The sequence below is a fragment of the Cloeon dipterum genome, chromosome 4 (assembly GCF_949628265.1).
Source record: "Cloeon dipterum chromosome 4, ieCloDipt1.1, whole genome shotgun sequence".
NCBI lineage: Eukaryota > Metazoa > Arthropoda > Insecta > Ephemeroptera > Baetidae > Cloeon > Cloeon dipterum.
In genome coordinates, this window is record NC_088789.1 from 31234750 (window position 1) to 31261154 (window position 26405).

Sequence of the window (26405 nt, forward strand, 5' to 3'; positions counted from 1 at the left end):
ACGCTTTGTTTACAAAGTTGGGGTCCACAAAGTTTTGACAGAAATATCTCAGAACTCTGTCCAAAGCTGGAAACTATTCAACTGATCAGAGAGGGTGGTTTCGGTGGCACAATACAACTTGGGCAGGTACCTCACCTTACGAAACTTAGTATCGACAGCTCCTTTAGGTATAAACTATTGATTTGTAAAATGAAAAAAAGAAATAACCATGATTTTCAGATGTATATCAAGAAACCTCCTTCCCAAGATACTGTCGTCACCACATCTACAAAAAATTGAAATATCCGGTCAATTCTATAAAGAAGATTTGGTCGAATTGAACAAGATGGTTACGAAAAATCAGATCCTGCAGGAACTAGAATCACTCCAAATATGCACTTATGAATCCGACCCTGATACCTTTGAGGAACTCGTTCATTTCTTAGAAAATGTCTCAGCATTTCTTCCAAAACTGAGAGATGTTCAGTTTTTCCCTGGCGATGAAGAGTATGTTGATTATGTAAACTTTTTGAAAAATAACCAAGATCGTTATCATGATGAAGTCCTGGACATAATTGTCAACAATGAAACACTCGTTCCGATATTAGAATCGTTTAGAAAGCTGCGCACCTGAATAAGTTGTTCTCAATAAACCTCTGGTATATTAATATTTACCATTAGCTCAGATAACACCTCTTATTTGAAACTCGCACTGCGTTTCTTCCCAAGACCTGTATCCTTGTTAACAGTGAAACTCATTTTATATCTGCTGATCTCACTCATGCAAAATCCATGCGAATTTCACAAAAATCAAGTTGCTGGAGCATTTCCCAAGCGAGAAACTGGTATGGCAAATAATTAAATGTAAACAATGACGGTGATTGGTCTGTTTAAATTCCGAATGCGCGCCTGACTGAGCACACCAATGAATTCTTGAGTATCAAATTAGGTAAAGTAGATCTTTTTCCCCGCCAAAGCAATATGAATAACGTATACACGAGAAGTGCGCATGCGTCAGAGCTTTCTGGATCTGACAAATAAGTCATTCGTACAGGCGGTCTCTCTGAAAGTACTCGAACCAGCTCTCACGCATGCGCAGTTCTCTCGGTAAAAAGTTTGCACGTCGCGCTGCACTTTTTGGTCGGAAAAAAATATCGACGCTATACCTAATTCGACCTTTGAGAATGGATTAGTGTTCTCAAAAACTTAAATAATCAAAAACGGCCTTTAATCTGGAGATTTTCTACATTCTAGTTGCTATGTTGACTCTTAAGTGCAGATTTTTAGTGGTAATTAGTAAAGTACCTTATATTTAATGTGTTGGTGATTTTTTAGAGAAACTAATATATCTTAATGGCCTATTAGGAACTACTAAAAACATGCTTAAGGTTGTTATGGCTTTAAATAACTTTTAAAAATATTTCCATTCAAATATTCAGTTACATTTTAAGGAACGGGTTAGCCAGATTTCCCATTGTTCTTCTTTAAATTAATTCAGTAAGTACGCAGATCATAACTAAAATTTTCTGTTCATATAATCATTCTATATAAAAAGGCCAGATGGCATCGAACAAAACCGAAAACCCGCGAAATGAACCGCTACAGCATTCTCGGTGATTCATCATTCGACACTGACGGATTCCTCGGTATCCTGACATTCCTGACTCCTCTGCGGATTGCAGCGTTGAGCGATAATGTTGACTTGTGTCGGTTCTTAGTCGAGGCAGGTGCGGACGTTTTCGCCAAATGCGACGAGTCCCGAGCCTCAATGATGCACTACGCCGCTTTGAACGCAACAAATGGACTGGAGCTGATCGACTTCTTCGGGTTCCTCGGCCTCAAAGCGAATGTCAAAGATCGCTTTGGAGAGGAACCGATCCACTATGCAATTAGAGCGAAAAATATTGAAATTGCCAAAGCGCTTTTGCGACGCCGGCAAGAAAACGCGGGTAGAAATAATCTCCTGCACTTTTGCGTGATTGAAAACAATCTTCGACTGGCCCAAATCGTGCTCGAGTGCGAAGAGGAGATGCTGGACCAATACGGAGAATCGGGCAAAAACACGATTCACCTTGCCGCTCGGCACGCCGACCTGCAGATGTGCAAATGGCTTGTTGGCAAAGGCGCCAACCTCCAAGCACTGAGCAAGGACGAATACGAAGACTCTGTCCTGCACAGTGCTGCCTTGAACAAAACGCACGGCTCGCAACTCGTTCCGTACTTTGTTTCCGAACTAGCATTCGACGTGAACGCAAAAGACAAACTGCTGCTCACGCCGCTCCACTACGCCCTGCAAAACGAATTTATTGATGTTGCAGAGGTTTTGGTGACACTTGGGGCAGACTTGGATCCATTAGTAAACTCGGAAAATTTATTGGAGTTCTGTAAAAAACGCCAAAGAAATAAAAGTATTAAATTCTTGCAAGGAAAGAAAATTGAAGAACGTGAGACCATTGAATCTCAGCATTCTGAAGAGCTAAAGGCCTCTCCGCCTCGTAGCAGAAACTTGTTTTTGATTGGAAGAGGATTATTTATCTGTGCAGTGGTTGTTATTGCTGGACTTTCGGTTTCTCGCCTTTCGCATTGATTATTTCACATTTTGAAATTTTCTTGAGAGAACTGCATGGGATTCCTTGCAAAATTTATAATTGCATATACCAACTTTTTATACCAGTATTTTTATTTAAATATAACCTCAAGCTATTTATTTATTTAATGGTACATACTTTATCTGTATAATTAGAAAAAATAGCGAAAAGAACAGGACTGTTTTAAATTAAATCGTTTCTCTTTTCGGATTTAATCGATCTCTGTTTGAAAATCGTGAATGACCTGAGTAACGAAAGAGATTCGCTGAAATATTTATTACAGATTTAATGCAAGTGTCCAACAATGATGCAAATTTTCAAGAAAACAAAACATTTGACTGGAAAAATTAGTCTCAAATGTATGACCTATTTATTCATATTAAATATCTTTCAATTATTACAAGCCAGAAATAATCTAGGTTTTGTAACAATATAAGTAATAAAATTTGTATAATAGTAAAAATAATAAAATTGTGGCGTCAATCGTTCAATCCAGGTGGTCCATTCTATTTTCATCAATATATAAGTCTTGGGAGGAAACTGTACGAATTTTAAAATAGAATATTTTCTGAGCTAATTGTAAATACGATTACCAGGTTAATTGAGAACAATTTCAAGTGCGCAGCCTGCTGAACGACTCCAATATCGGAACGAGGGATATATTGTTGACAATAATGTTCCCGATTTCGACTAATTCATGCTGTTGGCCATTCCTCAAACGTCTTGCAACATCTACATAATTTTCATCTTCATAGGTAAAAAGAATGTCTTTCAATTTTGGAAGATAAGCTGATGCAATTTCTAAGAAATCCAAGAGTTCCCTAAAGGCATCAGGCGCACGGATACGGGTCGATATTTTGATTGATTCCAGTTCCTGCAAGATCTGACTCGCATATACCTTCGTGTTCAATTCCATTAAATCTTCCATAAAGAAATCACCAGTTATTTCAATTTTCTTTAAATGTGGTGATGACAGTATGTTGGGGAGGAATCTTTCTTCGCTGAAAAACATTAGCATTACTTTTTTAACTCATTTTTTTAAATTATTTATCTACCTAGAGCGGATTAAGTAAAGTTCCTTGAGGTGAGGTAAATTTACCGGTTGCGTTGATGTGTCAGTAATACGAATTCCATCTAATAGAATTGCCTCCAGCTCTGGACAGTGTCCCAAGATTTTCACGCCAAAGCTTTGTTGATCGCTACTTTCTATCCATAGCGATCGCAAACCTTTTCCGTATTTGCTCAATATATCGGTAATGATGGTTTCATTTTTACAATTCAATGCGATCAGAGTGTTTATTTTTGAAAAATCTGGCAGTTGTTCAGTAGTTGTTGGGATTGTCTTCACACGTTCAACGTTTATCTGAGAAAACAGAAATGTTTTATAGAGATCATCAAAGATGACATTTGAGTGAATTGATCGTACCTCAAGGTATGTTACATCAGGGTAGGTTAGGTGAATTTCCGTATCGCGTAAATTGAACCAGTCCTTGCCACAGGAAAAATACTTGCGTTGTGGTGGCGTTCCAATAATTTTCACAAAAAAGTCTTCATGCTTGAGGGGGCGGAATGTGGATAAAGCCCCGTTTTGAATGAAAGACGCAATATTTAGATGTGGGAATTGCTGCTGAATGCCACGTTTTTGCCATTCTTCTGTATATGGCCTACGAGCAATCTCAAATTTTCAAGGGATTGTCTAATCTCCTGGACTGTCAATCCGTTACTAGAAAAACTGTTTATTTCTAGAATTTGTAATTGCGGCAACTTTCTGCAGAGATTTAGGACTCGAGGGGTTTCTAAATCAATAAGAACCATCACCAGTTTTTTAAGCTGCTGGAAATTAGTCAGGTCGTCGATAAAATTCATATGCATGTGGTTATCAAAATAAAATCTCATGTTGTTGAAGACAATATGCTTGATGGAAGGAGCTTGATTCATCACTTTGCCGATGACCTTTAAAATGTGTGCCAGTTAGATATCAAATGAGAATCGAATAACATTTTAATTTACCCATGTAACAAGCTCCAACTCGTCATCATTAATTGCATCGTAATTCGTTACAGGAATTGATTTTCTCTTTGGGAAAACATTACCCAAATTCAAGAACGTAGTTCTCTCAGTCAGCACAAAATCGATTTTGTCTAGGTATTCTCTTTGGTTTTCCTCGGGAATCAGTTCCAATTTAATTAGCAAATATTGAAATATTTTGTTACACATGTGTGCTGTAAAACAGGAATTAATCACAAAATTTTTGCACTAAATATTGTTCACTCACGCAAGTAATCTTTGAGATGGTTTGTTGGACCCATGGTACCCCTGGGGTTTATGCCTCTAATGGCTTCTTCCATCGCATCCTTTTCCAATTTTTTGAATTCGTGTAACCCTATGAGTCTGCTCTTAGTCAATTCAACCAAATCTATTTGGTTCTGCATTCTGAAACAAATCTACAATATTTATTGTTACGAGGTGTTTGGTAAATAGTAGATGAATCGAAATGATGTATGATATAGCTAAAAAAACTGCATTGAGAGAAACAGGTGGTTTCTTTTCAAGCTCTTCCGCGAGGTCCGATCCTGTGACGTGGGCGAGTGACCTGATTGGTTTCTGTTCTCTCTCACTTTTTCAGCCGCCAGGGATTACGGAGAGTAAAGTCAAGGTAGGAGATGCGAAGCAGCGGCCAGAAACACCAAAAGAGGGGAAGGGGTGGGGATGAACAACCAGCGAACAAGCGATGTTCATCCCTACTCCTTCCTCCCTTTTTGTTACTCTGGCTGCTGCTTCGCATCTCCTACCTTTTCTCTCCTTACCAGGAATTTGGCTAAGCATTGTTGAAATTACCAACAAAAAGAGAAGAGCAAGTTGGAAAAATAATCAACATTTCTAAAATATTTTACCGCTTCCAACATTTTATAAAGAACGAAATTTGGGAAAATAGGAATTTTATACCCTGAATCTATTCCGTAAATTCCATTTAATTTAAAAAAATGGTTCTAAAAATGTATCATTGATTCAGTATTTTGTTAGTTAAGTGAGTCAATTGCAAGAATTACTCTCGCTAACTTTGAACAATTACGTTGAAGGATTAAATAAAAAATTAGCCATATTATCTAATTTGAAGGATTTAAATACTGCAATTCAACATTTTCCAATAATTTATCAATGCGGTGAAAGAATCAAGCAATCGCCTTTAAAATTCAAAATATTTTTCCTATTTACTGACCTTGTAACGTCGAAAACGAAATTCCTTCTACTCTCAATAGACCTGTCCTAACGAATGCTCTCGCAAGAAAAAGTGTAGGCAGCAAGAAAGAAGTGATCTATTTTCGAAAGGGTGAAGGAAACGGAGATAAGGAGTTATTAATTCTCGCACGCTCTAAAGGATCAAACCAGCAAGAAGCGAGTTCAGGAAGCTCTCTCTAATCTACAAAATCCAGTTTGGTTCTGTATAAGGAGCATTTTGGGTTTAAAAAGGCAAAGTATTTGACCCCAAAGAAAGCTCCTTTTCCCACACTACAAGTTCGAGCAGTACTGCGCCTGCGCATTAATTACTACCAAAAAAAGCTTATTTTAATTTAGGATGACGTTGATTGCGTGTTAATTTCTAACTAAAAAATGGAAAAAATTTCGGGCCATCGATCGGCACCAATTTTGAACAATTTGGATCAGTCAGGAAATAAAGATTGTTAAAGGAAAATTTCAACCATAACATATCAATTTTATTCCTTGCTGAACTTATAGAGCGAGGCATCAATCGAGTCGCGCGTGTGCTTCAACGCTGATAGTTGATGCTGCCAGTGCCTGGTGCCATTAATTAATGAATCTGGCAGTTGGTTTGCTCTCAGACTTTCAACTCTGGAGCTCAAATGCGGAGATATGGCTCTGCTAAAGGCGCTGGAGATAGTTAGTTGAGTGGCCAGTAAATATATATTTTTTTAACTTAAAAATTCCTTATTAATTTCTAACGGTCCAAATTTGTCAATTAAATCATTTTTTAGTCTTTATCTTTTGATATTGCAAATATTTCGGGTCTCAGTTACATCTACGAATTAGTGGTTGAAACCTAGTCGTCCAGGAAAGACTAACTCACAGCGGGGTCTTGCATTTAAACGCTTGATTTATTTTTATTTTGAAATACCTGAAGCTTTAACTAAAGTTTTGAAGAGTGCGTGTGCATTTCTTCCTAAATTAACTGATTTCAAGTAAGTATTCAGTAGTGTTTTTTTACCATACTTTTTGAATACATTTTTTCTGTATGCAGATTCGTAAATAGACGTAGATTGGAAGAACCGCTCCTGGCAGGCTTGTACGTCGGCTCCTAATATCAGTTATATGGATGCAAATGCTTGTGTTTTTGAAAATGAAAAATAGCTAAGTTGTAATCATATCTAATTTTTGTTTAAAATAACATTAGTGAAGAAAAATTAATCTCTTAATTGTTAAACGAAAAGCCTTGTGTTTGCAACGAAAATTTTTATGCTTCTTGAGAGCTTCTTTTGTTAACTTTTGGGTCTGCAAGCAGTTAAATAAAATTTTAAATGAAATTAAAAACTTTAATCATCGTGAGAGACTATTAAATATCAGCATTCTGAAGAGCAAAAGCAGGTCTCCGCCTCGCAACAGAAACTTGTTTTTGTTTGGAAGAGGATTATTTATCTGTGCAGTGGTTATTATTGCTGGACTTCCGGTTTCTCACCTGCTTTCGCATTAATTATTTCACATTTTTAAATTTTCTTGAGCTGGAATATTTTACAAACAAATTTACCAATATCTTTATTACTAGTATTTTTCTTTAGATAAATCTTCCCATTATTTAAATATTTTATAGAAGACGCTCTTCTGTATAATTAGAATAAAATAGAAAAAGGAAACAATAAAAAGGACTGTTTGAAATTTAATCGGTTTTCTTTTCCGATAGAATCGATATGTGTCTGAAAATCGTGGATCTGACTTTGAATGTGTGAAGGACCTGAGTCACGAAAGAAATTCGATGAATTTAATACCGTTTTAATGCAAATAAATATGATGCAAAATTTGAAGCAATTAAACAAAGCATCTGACTGGAAAAATTAGTCTCAAATGAATGACTTATATTTATTCATATAATATATATCTTTCAATTATTACAAGCCAGAAATAATCTAGGTTATGTAACAATATAAGTAATAAAATTTGGAATAGTAAAAATAATAAAACTGTGGCGTCAATCGTTCAATCCAGGTGGTCCATTCTATTTTCATCAATATAGGTCTTGGAAGGAAACTGTACGAATTTTAAATTAGAATGTTTTCTGAGCTAATTGTAAATACCATTACCAGGTTAATTGAGAACAATTTCAAGTGCGCAGCCTGCTGAACGACTCCAATATCGGAACGAGGGATACATTGTTGACAATAATGTTCCTGATTTCGACTACATCAAGATTTTGGCCATTTACCAAACGTCTTGCAACATCAACATAATTTTCATCTTCATAGGTAAATAGAATATCTTTCAAATTTGGAAGATAAGCTGATGCATTTTCTAAGAAACCCAAGAGTTCCCTAAAGGCATCAGGCACACGGATACGGGTTGATATTTTGATTGATTCCAGTTCCTGGAAGATCTGACTCGCAGACACCATCGCGTTCAATTCCACCAAATCTTCTTTGACGAAAAGACCGTATATTTCTATATTCTTTAAACGTGGGAATGACAATATTTTGGGAAGTAAACTTCCTCTTTCTTCGCTGAAAATCATTAACTTACTTTTTTAACTTGTTTATTTTTTATAAATTATTTATCTACCTAGTGTGGACTAAGTAAAGTTCTTCCAGGCGAGGTAAATTCACCAGTTGCGTTGGTGTGTCAGTAAAACGAATTCTATCCAGTTGAATTGCCTCCAGCTCTGGACAGAGTTCCAAGAGTTTCACGTCATAACTTTGTTTTTTCAAAGACTCTAGCCAAAGTGATCGCAAACCTTTTCCGTATTTTTTCAACATTTCTTCAATGATCGTTTCATTTGAACAATTCCTTGCAATCAGGGTTTGGATTTTGGAAAAATTTGGCCATCTTAAAGTTCTTGAATTTACTTTTGCATAAAACTCAAAAGTTATCTAAGAAAAAAGAAATTTTTGATAAGAGATCAATGAAATTAACATTTGAGTGAATTGTTCGTACCTCAAGGTATGTAACATCAGGAAATTCCATTACGGGTGAATTTGACCAGTCCTCGCCACAGGAAAAATACTTCCGTTGTGGTGGCGTTCCAATCTCATCCACCAGGAAGTCTTCATGCTTGACGGGGCGGAATGTGGATAAAGCCCCGTTTTGAATGAATGAGGCGATATTTAGATGTGGGAATTGTTGCTGAATGTCCCGTTTTTGCCATTCTTCTGTATAGCCTACGAGCAATCTCAAATTTCTAAGGGATTGTCTAATTTCCTGCACTGTCACTCCGTCGCTCATTTCATCTTCGAAAAAACTGCCAATTTCTAGGGTTTGTAATTGCGGCAATTTTCTGCAAAGATTTAGGACTCGAGGTGTTTCTAAATCAATAAGAACCATCACTAGTTTTTTAAGCTGCTGGAAATTAGTCAGGTCGTCGATAAAATTCATATGCCTGTTGTTATCAAAATAAAATCTCATGTTGTTGAAGACAATATGCTCGACGAAAGGAGCTTGATTCTTCACTTTGTCGATGACCTTTAAAATGTGTGCCAGTTAGATATCAAAAGAGAAATGAATAACACTATTTAATTTACCCATGTAACAAGCTTCAACTCGGCATCATCGATTGCATAGTATTTGATTACAGGAATTGATCTTCTCTTTGGGAAAACATCACCCAAATCCAAGAACTTAGTTTCCTCAGTCAACAGGAAATCGATTTTGTCTAGGTATTCTCTTTGGTTTTCTTCGGGAATCTGTTCCAATTTAACTAGCAAATGTTGAAATATTTTGTCACACGATTTGGGTGCTGTAAATTAAAGAATTAATCACAAAATTATTGCTCTAATATTGTTAACTCACGCAAGTAAGTTGCGAGATGGTTTGTTGAATCCAGGGTGGCTTTTGGGTTTATGCTTCTGATGATTGTTTCCATCGCATTCTTTCCCAGTTTTTTGAATTCGTGTAACCCTATGAGTCTGCTCTTAGTCAATTCAACCAAATCTATTTGGTTCTGCATTCTGAAACAAATCTACAAAATTTATTGTTACAAAGTGTTTGGTTATTAATAGATATGAATCGAAATTATATATGATATAACTAAAAAAACTGCATTGAGAGAAATCGGTGAATTCTTTTCAAGCTCTTCCGCGAGGTCCGGTCACGTGACGTGGGCAAGCGCACTGATTGGTTTCTGTTCTCTCTCACTTTTTCAGCCGCCAGGGATTACGGAGAGTAAAGTCAAGGTAGGAGATGCGAAGCAGCGGCCAGAAACACCAAAAGAGGGGAAGGGGTGGGGATGAACAACCAGCGAACAAGTGATATTCATCCCTACCCCTTCCTCCCTTTTTGTGACTCTGGCTGCTGCTTCGCAACTGCTACCTTTTCTCTCCTTACCAGGAATTTGGCTAAGCATTGTTGAAATTACCAACAAAAAGAGAAGAGCAAGTTGGAAAAATTCTCAACATTTCTAAAATATTTTACCGCACCTCAACATTTTTAAAGCACAAAAATTTTGTTAAATAGAATTCTATGCCCTGAATCTATTCAAAAGATTCAATTTAGTTTAAAAAATGGTTTTAAAATATTGATCGTTGATTAAGCATTTAGTTTTTTAAGAGCGTCAATATTCATGTCAATTGCAAAAATCGCTATCATTAACTTTGGCCAATTATGATGAAGAGTTAAAAAGAAAATTACCCATTATTAGCTTATTTAAATTATTAAAAGACTCCAACTCAACATTTTTCAAGAATTTATCAATACCTTGAAAGAATCAAGTGATCGCCTTTAAAATTCAAAATACTTTTCTTGTCTACTGACCTTGTGTAAAGTCGACAAAGAAATTCCTTCTGCTCTCAACAAAACCTGTCCTAACGAGTGCTCTCGCAAGAAAAAGTATAGGCAGTAAGAAACAAGTGATCTATTTTCGAAAGGGTGAAGGAAACGGAGATAAGGAGTTATTAATTCTCGCACGCTTTAAAGGTTCAAACCCGCAAGGAGCGAGTTTGGGAAGCTTTCTCTAATCTACAAAATCCAGTTTGGTCCTGTATATGGAGCATTTTGGGTTTAAAAAGGCAAAGTATTTGACCCCAAAGAAAGCTCCTTTTCCCACACTACAAGTGCGAGCAGTGCCGCACCTGCGCATTAATTACTACCAAAAAAAGCTTATTTTAATTTAAGATGACGTTGATTGCGTGTTAATTTCTAACTAAAAAATGGAAAAAATTACTGGCCGTCGATCGGTACCAATTTTGAACAATTTGGATCAGCCAGGAAATAAAGATTGTTAAAGGAAAAATTCGACTAAAATATGTCAATATGTCACTCCTGACAATTTAACACATCTGGCAGCGGGTACTCTCTGACTCTCAACCACTCTCAACCCTGGAAGTTAATTGTGGAGGCATGGCTCTGCTTAAAACGCTGGAGAGAGTCAGTGGAATGGATTTTTCTTTTTAAATTTCCATATTTCTTATTAATTTCTAACGTTCCAAATTTGCCAATGAATTTATTCTTTTTCCATCCTGATTCAAATCACGAAAGTATAACTAATAGATACTTAAATGACGACTTTAAATACTAAAGTAGGTTTACGGATTGCTTTTCGCTGTCCGCCATTTCCCAGAGGTTTAAGGGACAAATGTATAGCGGAATTAAATTTTTTCAAATAATAAATTGCCATTAGAAACCCACACACGGCACTTTATAATTAATCTGAAAGTGCTATTGGTAACCGGGATACATTTTTATGAAAAATATTTATGATTATCCTTACTCTATAATAACGGTCATAATAATCTGTTTCATGAAAATAATACGGAGTTTCCAGTCCCCCTTAAAAATATTTTTTTCAAGTAATTGGTTTCTAATTATCATAATTAACAATAAATCTTTCTGGCAGGCAACTCATAAAAGCAAGGATTTCATCCCACAGTAGTGCCGTGTTTAATTTCAATGATCGCTACGTCAGGAAAGGAAAGGCAGCAGGAATTTTGCCTCTTTAAAAGTCTCCCACTAAATATATTTCTAAATTTTTTAAATTCTTTAGAATGTCTCATACACTAGTCTATTATTTACAAAATATTTTACCTGAATATTCTCTCCTTTTCACTCAAAATACCAAATTCCTTCGGCCGAAAGCAAACACCAACGTGTTCATCCAGAAATAAACAAGTAAGTACCACGTCACGTGATCGGGTGAGGAAACTGTGGAAGTAGTTGAGACACGATTCGTTTACGTGCACTCCATGATGTTTTTCAGAATTATCTGGGCTCGCCCAGAATTGGTCACGTGAGTCGTTTTGTTGTAAGTGGTAACTCTGTGACGTCATTCAGTTGTTCTGAAGAAGTGAGATGGCTGCTGTGCCTGTACCAGGGGGTGGGGACTCTTATGGCCCGAACCCGTTCCCGCTAAGAGCTAGATTCCCGACCCAACCGTTGGTGTCGCGTCGGTCGCTTTAAAACAGATATCATGGCCACCATATGCGGTGCTATGTGGGCGTAACTGTTTTGTGGGTGTTTTTTGGAGGGCCAGTTTATGATTTAATGATAAACTAATACCGAAAGCTTTAGGTTAATTGAAAAACGTCTGATTTCTATGTATATCTTTCTATTATAAGAGCTGGGGAATCTTGTGTATTGTTTTTAAAAGATATTTGTTCTACTTCACTTTTGGAATCTGCGGACTGTTCATGAATATTACTAAAAATACTGGTGAAATCTTTATCAATATTTTGGAAATTTTCCTACTTGAAAGTGACTCTAACAGAAAGAAAAAGACTTTTGATCGTGAAATTGGGATTGCAGGCGTGCGTTGGGTTAAAATCAGTATAAATAAGAGGTCCAAAACAACCAGAAAACTGAAAAATAAAAACATCAGACGAGAAAGAATCAGATTAACTTTTAGGCATCCCAAAATTCACAATATTTAAGAAACAATATTGATTTGTAAAAATCAAGCGTAAAAATGTTAAAATACTTTTTAAAAATTCAGCCAATCCAGGTGAAATATCCAATTTTAATGCATTATTAAGGTCTTGGAAGGAAACTGTGAGTTTTAATAATAGAGTTTGCTATGCTTGGTATATGAATGTCTTTTTATTGAAATCGCGACTTTAAGTGCGCAGTTTGCTGAACGATTCTAATATCGGAACGAGTGTTTTATTGTTGACAATTATGTCCGTGATTTGGTTGCGAGGAGCAACTCCATGGTCCCTTTTGTAACGGTTTGCGAGACCAACATAATCTTGACCATTATAGACAAATTGCATGTCTTTCAGTTTTGGAAGAAACGCTGATGCATTTTCTAAGAAATCCAAGAGTTTCCTAAAAGCATCACGGGGATGGCTGACGGCTATTATTTTGATTGATTCCAGTTCCTGCAGGATCTGACTCTCAGATACCATCGTGTTCAATTCCTCCAAATCTTCTTTAACGAAACGACCGAATATTTCAAATTTCTGTAAACGTGGCGATGACTTTATGATGGGAAGTAAACTTTCATAGCTGAAAATCATTAACATTACTTTTTAATTCATTTTTTTAAACGAACATTTTATTACCTATTGTGGATCAAGTAAAGCTCTCTGAGGCGAGGTAAATCCACCTTTTGTGTTGAATTGTCAGTAAAAACAATTCTATTCAGTTGAATTGTCTCCAGCTTTGGACAAAGTTCCAAGAATCTTTTCAATTCAAAACTTTGTTGATCGCTACTTTCCAACCAAAGCGTTCGCAAACCTTGACCGTAGATGCGCAAAATATCGGTAATGATCGTTCCATTTGTACATTTCCTTGCGATCAGGGTCCCGATTTTGGAAAATTTCGGCAGTTCTGGAGTAGTATGTGGAATTTCCTTTGCAAATTGAAAGTTTATCTAAGAAAACAGACATGTTTTATAGAGATCAATAAAGATGACATTTGAGAGAATTGTTCGTACCTCAAGATATGTGACGTCAGGGTGTTTTAAGTGGATGTCCATATTTGGTCCATCGAACCAGTCCTCGCCACAGGAAAAATACTTCCGTTGTGGAGGCGTTCGAATCTCATCCTCCAGAAAGTCTTCATGCTTGACGGGGCGGAATAATGTGGACAAATCTACTGTATTTTGTAAGTATGAGGCGAGATTAAGATGAGGAAATTGCTGCTGAATTTCCCGTCTTCTCCTTTCATCTGTATGGCCTACGAGCAATCTCAAATTTCCAAGGGATTGTCTTATCTTCTCCTCACTCTCTACGTCACTATAACGTTCATCAAAACTGTTAATTTCCAGAATTTGTAATTGCGGCAAGTTTTTGCAGAGATTTAGCACTTGAGTGGTTCCTAAATCAACAAGAATCATCTCTATTATTTTAAGCTGCTTGAAATTAGTCAGGCCGTCGAGAAATTCCATATGATTGTCGTAATTACGAAATAATCTTATGTTGTTGAAGACAATATACTCGATGGATGGAGCTTGATTCAACACTTTGTTGATGACCTTTAAAATGCGTGTCAGTTAAATATCGAAAGAGAAATAAATAACACTAATTAATTTACCGACTGAACAAGCTCCAACTCATCAACAGCAATTCCATAGTCATTTTTCATAGTGTTTAATATTCTCTTTGGCAAAACATCACTCAAATCCAAGAACTTAGTTTCCTCAGTCAGCAGGAAATCAATTTTCTCTAGGTATTCTCTTTGGTTTTCCTCGGGAATCTGTCCCAATTTAACTAGCAAATGTTGAAATATTTTGTCACACAAGTCGGGTGCTGTAAAATAAGAATTAATCACAAATTTTTGCTGTAAAATATTGTAATCTCACAGCGCAAGTAAGCTTTGAGATGGTTTGTTGGACCCATGGTACCATTGGGGTTTATGCCTCTAATGATTGTTTCCATCGCAATCTTCCCCAGTTTTTTGACTCCGTGTAACCCTATGAGTCTGCTTTTAGTCAATTCAACCAAATTTCTTTGGTTCTCCATTCTGAAACAAATTAGAACAAACTAAAAAAAAGTGTATTGATTTTGAGAAATCAGCGATTTCTTTTCACGCTATTCCCTGAAAAGGTTTGATCCTGTGACGTGGGCGAGTGACCTGATTGGTTTCTGTTCTCTCCCACTCCTTCATTCGCCAGGGATTACGGAGAGTAAAGGTAGGAGATGCGAAGCAGCGGCCTGAGAGTCACCAAAAGAGGGGAAGGGGTGGGGATGAACCTCTTTCGGTGAATCTGACCGCTGCTTCGCATCTCCTACCTTTACTTTCCTTACAAGGAATTTGGCTAAGCATTGTGGAAATTACCAACAAAAAGAGAAGAGAGAGTTGGAAAAATGCTCAACATTTCTAAAATATTTTACCACATTCCAAAATTTTTTAAAGCATGAAATTTGTGTAAACAGGAATTTTATAACTTGAATCTATTCCGCAGATTCCATTTAATTTAAAAAAAAAATGGTTCTAAAAATGTATCGTTGATTCAGTATTTTGTTAGTTAAGTGAGTCAATTGCAAGTATCGTTCGTTAACTTAACCAATTTATGATGAAGGATTAATTAAAAATTTAGCCATAAATTAGCTTATTTAACGGATATCAAGTTTCCAACTCAACACTTTCAAAAAATTGATCAATACCATGAAAGAATAAAGCGATCGTCTTGAGAATTCAAAATATTTTTTCTGTTTACTCACCTTTCTCTTCGAAAATCGAAATTCCTTCTGCACGGAAGCAATCTAACCTGACGAGTGTTCTTGAGTGGTAAAGTACAGCAGGCAACATGTAACACTTGATCTATTTTGAAAAGGGTGAGGGAAAAGGAGACAAGATTATATTAATTCGTACATGCTGTAAAGGTTTCAAACTAGCAAGAAGCGAGTTCCGGAAGCTTCTCTAATCTACAAAATCCAGTTTGGTTCTGTATATTGGACAATTTTGGATTAAAAAGGCAAAGTATTTGACCCCAAACAAAGCTCCATTTCTCACACTACAAGCGCGAGCAGTGCCGCACCTGCGCATTAATTACTACCAAAAAAAGCTTATTATAATTTAAGATGACGTTGATTGCGTGTTAATTTCTAACTAAAAAATGACAAAAATTACTGGCCATCGATCGGTACCAATTTCAAACAATTTGGATCTGTCAGGAAATTAAGATTGTTAAAGAAAAATTTCAGCTAAAATATATTAATTTTATTCTTTGCCGAACTTATAGATCGAGGCTTCAAATAATATGTAGGCTCAACGCAAAGCTGACGCTTCATACAGTTTGATGGAACTGGCAGCTGCGGTTCGTTTTCTGACTCTCAACCCTGCGGAGGTCAAATGCGGAGTTATGGCTTTGCTGAAGACGCTGTGTGACGTGTCAGTGGAATGACCAAAAAATTCACTTTTTTTAATCCAATTTAATATATAACGTTCCTAATTTTTCATGTACTTTTTTATTAGTCTATCTCTTTCCAAGTTGCGAAAATTTCGCGTCTCAATGACGTCTAGCTGGGCCACGAATTAGTGGCGGAAACCAATAGGTGGCTGGCTTGCAGCCTGCGAATATGACCTTTATAAAACTATGTAAAGTCTTCTTTTATTACTTAATTAATTGTGCAGAATAATTATTTTAATCCACAACTACCTGAAAACCACTTAAAATTACGCCGCAACAGCTTCATCTCTAGATTTCTTAAACTTAACAATCCATACAAATATTTCGTGACCGAAAAAAAATTAGTTATTGACTTTACATATCTTTAGCAATAAAGTCAAAATTAAGTAGCGAAGTTTATTTTTGAGTAATCAAAATATTTTCCTCCGTGCTTTGCAAAAACGTATTATTATCGTCAGATAGTTGTAAATAATGGCCCAGGACTTTTTAATAACGGACATAGGCGATCGGTGGATTTTGATACACCTCAAGTGGCAGTGGCCAATATCGTGGAAAAAACCGGAAAAACCCATATCTACCGTAAATGGAATACAATAACCTCCCGACCAAATTTTAAAGCAAAAGTACATAGCATATTAACATAGTAACAATTTAATTATTTTAGTTTTGTTTATATTTTATAAGGTAAAAGTGATTTCTTTATTCAAGATCCAAAACAAGATAGTATATAAGAGATCACGAATTGTATTATTGGAGATCTTTTTGACTAAAATAGTAAAATATTCACTTTGTAACTCACTCACTTTTATAAAATAATAGCTTAGCAAATAAAATCAAATTTAATTTTTGTCACAATTAATTAATCAATTGGAGAGTAAACATTTGAGTGTTTGTCGAGCGCGGTGCGCATTTTAAACTTGACGACCACGACAATTTCCCTAACCAAAATGTCTTTGTGCACCATATTTTTATAATATTCAATTTAGCATTTTGACAGACGTGCTTGTTTTTGTTTATTCTCAATCAGCAATCATCTTTTCCAATCAATAATTGCACCAAAAACAAGTAAAAAATTGAAGTCGCTGTCACATTCACGTGCTCTCCCACCACTTTTAAGTGACTTTGGCTACCACTTGCTGCTTATGGGATTTTACGTGTTAAATTTGGAGGTCGCTGATTGGTCCCAATTTCCCATTTGATTTAACCCGTGGATTCGTGTGGCACTAGCCTGGCATACGGGTCGCTAGTACGCATGCGTCCGTGTGCTTGCGCTCTCTAGAGCGAGCATGCGGCAAGCCTGCAGACTGAAATATGTAGCGACCAAAGGGAAATTTGGCCAGGAAAATTGAGATTTAGGAATTTTTCCTTCCTGCCTCCTTTGGACACCTCAAGTGACCCTTGACCCACTTACATGCACCGATCGCCCATGATAACGGATTTTTTGTCCTTAATTCTACTGACACCTGATAAATGGAGATCCGTGCTGTGCCTGAATATCTGACGAGATAAATTTAGACTAAAATCAAGACTTTAAATTCCATATTCTTAAGAAACAATTTGATTTTTTGCATAATCGGAAAAGTTTACAAATATTTAAAAATGACGTCAAAAGTTCAATTCGGGAGGCATGAAATGCAATTTTTTGAATGCAAAATAATAAGAAAGTTTGCTGAGTTGGATATATGGGTATCAGTTTATTGTAAAAGCGATTTCAAGTGCGACGTTGGCGGTACGATTCTAATTTCGGAACGAGTGTTTTATTCTTGACAATTAGTTTCCTGATGTTGCAACGAGGATAAAAATTGCCACTTTTCATACGGTTTGCAAAATCAATATACTCTATTCCATAGGAGAAAAACTGAACATCTTTCAGTTTTGGAAGAAACTAAAGCAGTAAAAAGTCACGCGATCGATTGGTGAATAAGTTGAGAAACGATTCGTTTACACGCACTCCATGATGATTTCAGAGACTATACTGGGCCCCTCCGAAAATTGGTCACGTGAGCTGTTTTTAATAAAAATGTGGCTCTGTGAGACGTCATCGGAATAAAAAAAGTAAGATGGCGTCTATACGTGTACCACATTTATATACAAGACGTGCTTGGGAGGTGCTGCGATCAGCATCACAGTGCAGCGGCAGCAGCGCCACAGCATAATTTTGCGAATGTGAACCAAATTTACTTAATTTAATTAAAGATATCGTTGATCACATGATTATTAGATTTTAAAATGAAACAAAATTTACTGGCCATCGATTGGTACCAAAATTAAACAATATGGATCAGTCAGGAAATAAAGATTGTTAAAAGAAGACAGGACCTACCAAGAATTGGTCACTTGAGCCGTGTGTTGTAAATTGTAACTACGACGTCATTCGGAAATGAAGAAAAAACTGGTTGCTACACGCCTGTGCCAACTTAAATTTAAAAGCATCGCGTGATCGCCCTGGGAGGTGCTGCGCGAGAGAATTTCAAATTAAATTTTGTGACCGAAAATTCAAAATTCATAAATTATATAAAATCATCCTGGAAAATAATCTCGTACGTGAAACGTACTATATTTTGTACAAGCACATATCTTCACCACCCAAATTTTGATCAGCGGCAGTTTTTCGGCTACAAACCGTCAAAACAGACGTCGATGGCGACCGGAAAAATTTCGTCAGCTGGGCTTGCAGCCGACTTATGTGCCTTTTGGGCCTTTTAGGACTTTATAGTTGTAATTTGTCGATATAAATTTCTTGATCTGCTTGAAAGAAAAAACCACAACGACTTCTTCTTTAGATTTCATAACTGCACTTTGCTCTTTTTTCGTGCTAATAACCTCACACAACTTTCTACTTTACCCTAGGCTCAAATAATTTCAGTATGAACAATCGAACAAAATTCCAATATAATATATTTTTTCATCCTAGCAGATTTTGTTTGGTCCCTAAATAAGCTTAAAAGAAAAATATTTATTGATTGTTATACTAGCAATTAATCATCTCCAATTTTTGCAATCCGTACTATCTTATGAGTCTCCGTTTGGTCATCTCAACCAAATCTATTTGGTCCTCCATCCTGAAACAAATGAAAAAAAAATTCTATCAAAATATGAAATGAAACTTAGTCAGGAGTAATCTAGCTGATTAATTATTCAAGAATTTGCCTTCTATCTAGAATTACGTTGCAACCTTTCCGTTAACCCAAGGCTCCAGCGTCCCGCAAATTAAAGACTGTCATCAGGTACAAGTAATTCTCCGTTTTCCTGTTTGCGTCAACATCAGGCCGCCACTATTCTGGAGGTTAAAATGGAGCCTCCTCGGTGAATTTTTAAGGGTTATCGTGTCATCCCTGCGTTACCCAAAAACCCTTATATTAAGAGGTTGCTGAAGGCTCCTGCGGAGAGAAGGCTGACCTGATGCCGACGTTTCTGCGAAAATCAGCAAAATCTACGTCCGGCAATGACTGGGACATTTAGCGGAGAATCATCGCTTAAAGTTTTGTATAGTTTTTAAAAGATATTTGAGCTACTTTCATTTTCAGAATCTGGACTGATCATGGATATTATCAAAAATACTGGTGGTTTTATTTTGCAAATTTTACTAATTAAAAGTGACTCTAAAAGAGAGAGAAAGACTTTTGATCGTAAAATTGGGACTGCAGGCGTGCGTTGGGGTAAATCAGTATAAGAGGTTCACAAAAACCAGAAAAATGACAAATAAAAACACTTGCTGTGCTAACATCAGACGATAAAGAATCAGATTAACTTTTATGCATCCCAAAATTCACAATATTTAAGAAACAATTTTGATTTCTAACAATCAAGCTTACAAAATGTTAAAATACTGTTTGAAAATTCGGCCAATCCAGGTGACATCCAATTTAAATGCATTATTAAGGTCTTGGAAGGAAACTGAGTTTTAATAATAGAGTTTGCTATGCTTGGTATATAAATGTCTTTTTATTGAAATCGCGACTTTAAGTGCGCAGTTTGCTGAACGATTCTAATATCGGAACGAGTGTTTTATTGTTGACAGTTATGTCCGTGATTTGGTTGCGAGGAGCAACTCCATGGTCCCTTTTGTAACGGTTTGCGAGACCAACATAATCTAGACCATTATAGACAAATTGCATGTCTTTCAGTTTTGGAAGAAACGCTGATACGTTTTCTAAGAAGCCCAAGAGTTTCCTAAAAGCATCAGGGGGATGGCTGATGGCTAATATTTTGATTGATTCCAGTTCCTGCAGGATCTGACTCTCAGATACCATCGTGTTCAATTCCTCCAAATCTTTGTTAACGAGAAGACCGAATATTTCTAATTTCTGTAATCGTGGCGATGACATTATGATGGGAAGTAAACTTCCCCTTTCATAGCTGAAAATCATTAACATTACTTTTTCATTCATTTTTTAAACGAACATTTTATTACCTATTGTGGATCAAGTAAAGCTCTTTGAGGCGAGGTAAATTCACCTTTTCAGTTGAATTGTCAGTTAAATCAATTAAATTCAGTTGAATTGTCTCCAGCTTTGGACAGAGATCCAAGATTTTCACTTTAAAACTTTGTTGATCGCTACTTTCCAACCAAAGCGATCGCAAACCGTGACCATAGATGCGCAAAATATCGGTAATGATCGTTCCGTTTGTACATTTCCTTGCGATCAGGGTCCCGATTTTGGAAAATTTCGGCAGTTCTGGAGTAGTATGTGGAATTTCCTTTGCATATTGAAAGTTTATCTAAGAAAACAGACATGTTTTATAGAGATCAATAAAGATGACATTTGAGAGAATTGTTCGTACCTCAAGATATGTGACGTCAGGGTGTTTTAAATGGATGTCCATATCGGGTGAATCGAACCAGTCCTCGCCACAGGAAAAATACTTGCGTTGTGGTGGCGTTCCAATCTCATCCACCAGAAAGTCTTCATGCTTGACGGGGCGGAATGTGGACATAACTACTCTATTTTGTAAGTATGAGGCGAGATTAAGATAAGGAAATTCCTGCTGAATTTCACGTTTTCCCGTTTCATCTGTATGGCCTACGAGCAATCTCAAATTTCCAAGGGATTGTCTTATCTTCTCCTCACTCTCTACGTCGCTATAACGTCCATCAAAACTGTTAATTTCCAGAATTTGTAATTGCGGCAAGTTTCTGCAGAGATTTAGCACTTGAGTGGTTCCTAAATCGACAAGAATCATCTCTATTATTTTAAGCTGCTTGAAATTAGTCAGGCCGTCGATAAATTCCATATGCTTGTTGTAATAACGAAAGAATCTTATATTGTTGAAGACAATATACACGATTGATGGAGCTTGATTCAACACTTTGTCGATGACCTATAAAATATGTGTCAGTTAAATATCGAAAGAGAAATGAATAACACTATTTAATTTACCGACTGAACAAGCTCCAATTCATCATCATCAATTGCATAGTAAATTTTCATAGTGTTTAATTTTCTCTTTGGCAAAACATCACTCAAATCCAAGAACTTAGTTTTCTCAGTCAGCAGGAAATCGATTTTCTCTAGGTATTCTCTTTGGTTTATTTCGGGAATCTGTTTCATTTCAACTAGCAAATGTTGAAATATTTCGTCACAAACGTCAAGTGCTGTTAAATAGGAATTAATCACAAAACTATTGCTTAAATATTGTTAACTCACGCAAGTAAGTTGCGAGATGGTTTGTTGGACCCATGGTACCCTTGGGGTTTATGCCTCTAATGATTGTTTCCATCGCATTCTTCCCCAGTTTTTTGACTCCGTGTAACCCTATGAGTCTGCTTTTAGTCAATTCAACCAAATTTCTTTGGTTCTCCATTCTGAAACAAATTAACAAAATATATTTTAACGAGAGTTTGGTATTTAAGAATGACTCAAAATGCACAAATAAAAAAGCTGAAATATTCCACTTAAACATGACATATGAAATATGATATAACTAGAAAAAAGTGTATTGATTTTGATAAATCAGAGATTTCTTTTCACGCTTTCCTTGAGAAGGTCCGATCCTGTGACGTGGGCGAGAGACCTGATTGGTTTCTGTTCTCTCCCACTCCTTCAGCCGCCAGGGATTACGGAGAGTAATGGTAGGAGATGCGAAGCACCGGCCAGAGTCACCAAAAGAGGGGAAAGGGTGGGGATGAACCTCTTTCGGTGAATCTGGCCGCTGCATCGCATCTCCTACCTTTACTCTCCTTACCAGGAATTTGGCTAAGCATTTTGGAAATTACCAACAAAAAGAGAAGAGAGAGTTTGAAAAATGCTCAACATTTCTAAAATATTTTACCACATTCCAAAATTTTTTAAAGCACGAAATATGTGTAAACAGGAATTCTATAACTTGAATCTATTCCGCATTTTCCATTTAATTTAAAAAAATGGTTCTAAAAATGTATCGTTGATTCAGTATTTTGTTAGTTAAGAGAGTCACTTATTGTAAGAATCACTCGTTATCTTGACCAATTATGATGAAGGATTAATTAAAAATTTAGCCACAAATTACCTTATTTAACGGATATCAAGTTTCCAACTCAACACTTTCAAAAAATTGATCAATACCATGAAAGAATAAAGCGATCGTCTTAAGAATTCAAAATATTTTTTCTGTTCACTCACCTTTCTCTTCGAAAATCTAAATTCCTTATGCACGGAAGCAACCTAACCTGACGAGTGTTCTTGAGTGGCAAAGTTCAGCAGGCAACATGTAACACGTGATCTATTTTGAAAAGGGTGAGGGAAAAGGAAACAAGATGATATTAATTCGCGCACGCTCTAAAGGTGCAATCCAGCAAGAAACGAGTTCAGGAAGCTCTCTCTAATCTACAAATTCCAGTTTGGTTATGTATAATTATTGAGCATTTTGGGTCTAAAAAGGCAAAGTATTTGACCCCAAAGAAAGCTCCTTTTCTCACACTACAAGTGCGAGCAGTGCTGCACCTGCGCATTAATTACTACCACAAAAGCTTATTTTAATGTAAGATGACGTTTATTGCGTGTTAATTTCTAACTAAAAAATGACAAAAATTACTGGCCATCGATCGGTACCAATTTTGAACAATTTGGATTAGTCAGGAAATTAAGATTGTTAAAGAAAGATTTCAGCTAAAATATATTAATTTTATTCTTTGCCGAACTTATAGATCGAGGCTTCAAATAATATGTAGGCTCAACGCAAAGCTGACGCTTCATACAATTTAATGGAACTGGCAGCTGCGGTTTTTGTTTTCTGACTCTCAACCCTGCGGAGGTCAAATGCGGAGTTATGGCTTTGCTGAAGACGCTGTGTGACGTGTCAGTGGTGTGGCCAAAAATTCATTTTTTTAATTCCAATTCTTAAGAAATAATTTGATTTTTTCATAATCGGAAAAGTTTATAAATATTCAAAAACGACGTCAAGATTTCAATTCAGGAGGCTCGAATTGGAATTTTTTTAATGCAAGATAATAGAAAGTCTGCTGAGCTGAATATATGAGTATAAATTTATTGTAAAATTGATTTCAAGTGCGACGTTGGCGGTACGATTCTAATATCGGAACGAGTGTTTTATTCTTGACAATTAGTTTCCTGATTTTGCAACGAGGATAAAAATTGCTACTTTTCATACGGTTTGCAAAATCAACATACTCTATTCCATCAGAGAAAAACTGAACATCTTTCAGTTTTGGGAGAAACGCTGATACATTTTCGAAGAAAAGAATGAGTTCCTTAAAAGTATCAGGGTCGAAGTCATCAGCGTAGATAAATACATTGAGCGTTTCCAGTTCCTGCAAGATCTGATTGTCAGTAACCAACGTGTTCAATGCGGCCAAGTCTTCTTGATAGAGAACATCGAATATTTCAATTTTTCTTAAATGTGGCGATGACAGGATCTTGGGAAGAAAGCTTCCTCTCTTATAACTGAAAATCATAGGTAATAAGTTTTTGGTTTTTTGGAAATTCATATTTTTTACCCAGTATCGTTTAAAAAAAGTCCTTTGAGGTTTGGAATCTTCTCCAGTTGTAATGATGTGCCATCAAAAGCTACTCTGAACAGATGAATAGTTTCCAGATTTGGGCACAGTTCTAAGATTTGACCGTCAAAACTTTGTGAATTCAAACTTTCTAAAGAGAGCGTTCGCAATTCGTGACCGTACAGGCGCAAAAGTTCGCTTTCATTTTTAGCATTCAAAGCAATCAGTGTTCTGATTTTGGAAAATTTTGGCATTTGTTCAGCTGTGGAAATGTTCTCGGCAAATTGATATTGGATCTAGAAGAAAAGAGTTTAATGTTAGAGGTGAAAGACAACTTTCATTTGGTTAAATTGTACCTCAAGATATGTGACATCAGGGTGTGTTACGTGAATGTCCATAACGGGTGATTTGAACCAATCGTTGCCACAGCTAAAATACTTCCGTGGCCCTGGAGTCCTTTTGTCAGTCTCTGACACTAGAAAGTCTTCAAAAGTGTAGGGGTGGAATGTAGATTCATATTCATGTTTCGGGTGTAATGCGATATTTAGATGAGGTAATTGCTGCTGGATTTTACGTTTTTCATTTTCGTTTGTAACACACACAAGCAATCTCAAGTTTCCAAGGGATTGTTTAATATCCGCCAGTGTTACTTTGATGCCAAGTCTCCCTAATCCGTAGATATAAAGGATTTGTAGTTTCGGCATGCTTCTACATAGCTTTGTGAGTTGAGCGGTTACAACAGAGATACGCTTCATCTCTAATATTTTGAGATGCTTCAAGTCGGCCAGGTGGTCAAGCAAAGTCAACTGTTTGGCCTTCTGGAGATCAATGTCTCTGCTGTTGAAGACAATATGCTCTATGTTTGGAGCATGTTGCTTGGCTGTGTCAATGACCTGTAAAATTATGTGTCAGTTATATCATTTTAGATAAAAGAAATCTGCTTTATCATATTACCCATTTCAGAATGATGATCTCGTCGTTTTTAAGGTATTTTTTAGCATCTCTATATATTGGTGGTCTCTCCGGCAAAAAAGCGTCCAAATCCAAGAACTTGGTGCTTGCATTCAGAAGGAAGGGGATTTTCATTCGATATTCGATTTTGTTTATTTGTGGATTCCGTTCCATTTCAACCAGCAATTGTTGAAATATTTTGTCACACAAGTCGGGTGCTAAAGAAAATGTTTTATTTAAAAATAAGATTGTTAAAAAATTGATCACTTACTCAAATAATTCGCGAGATGGTTCTTTGAAACTAGGGCAGCGTCTAGGTTTATGCTCCTTATGATTGTTCCAATCACATTCTTCTCCATCTTTTTTAACTTCGCTAGTATACTTCTAGGCAATTCACCTGAATCTTCTTGGTTCTCCATCCTGAATCATAAATCGAAACAAAATTAATAAAATTGGTATGATAACTTTTGGCATTAAAATCTCAATTATATCCAATTGCTACCATTTGCACCTTGCCAGTGGATTTTCGGACAAACATGCGTGGTGTTTGAATAAAGATCCTCCGTGTGCAAGGAGCCAACAAAAACAAGATTCCATTTGGTATTTTATTAATTTTAATACTTCAAAATGGCAGACCAAGAGTACGACTTTTATTTCTGAGTTATACCGAGTTTAGATTCAGTGACCTCCGTGAGGAAATTATTTTGACTGTTTAAAAGTCTCCCACGCAATTTATATTCAAATAATTAGATTCGTTAGAAGACTATAATTTACGCACTGTATTTTACCTGAGTTTAGTGGCCTGGTCAGTTGAAATATCAAAATTATTTTGCCGAAAGCAAACACCTACGTGTTCATCCAGAAATAAAAAAGCAGTAAAAAGTCACGTGATTGATTGGTGAATAAGTTGAGAAACGATTCGTATTCATGCACTCCATGATGTTTTCAGAGACATGCTGGGCCCGCCAAAAATTGGTCACGTGAGCTCTATTTAATAAAAATGTGGCTCTGTGACGTCATTCGGAATAAAAAAAGTAAGATGGCGTCTATACGTGTACCACATTTATATAAAAGACGTGCTTGGGAGGGGAGGTGCTGCGCTCTCATGAGAAAGATGTATATGAAAATTAGTGACCGCGAAATTCAAAAGTTTAAAAATAAACAATAAATATATATTCTCGTACGTGTAACGCATTTTTAAGGTTGTGCAAAGACATCTGAGCCTCCCAAATTTTGTTCAGCGGCCGCCATTCCGTCAAACTAGCTTTATAAGACAGTGGAATAATTCTGTGCATGGAATATTTTTTTATGCGCAAAACCATGAAACCCAATTCAAACAAAACCACAACCGCTTATTCAACTCAAGACCGCAACCACGTCAAAACTGCGTCAATTAAGCCGCAACCAAACCACATGACAGTGGCACCGTGTCTTTACGAGTCGTGAGCTT

General features: G+C 36.4%; 1 protein-coding gene across 1 annotated transcript; it reads left to right on the plus strand.

Moving 5' to 3' along the window:
* The first annotated feature begins 1570 nt into the window (after positions 1-1570).
* Positions 1571-24903, plus strand: LOC135943790 (putative ankyrin repeat protein RF_0381). Its single transcript, XM_065490454.1, has 3 exons — positions 1571-2335; positions 7912-8041; positions 24785-24903. The coding sequence occupies exons 1-3, from the start codon at positions 1571-1573 to the stop codon at positions 24901-24903; spliced, it is 1014 nt and encodes a 337-aa protein (XP_065346526.1).
* The last annotated feature ends 1502 nt before the right edge of the window (positions 24904-26405 follow it).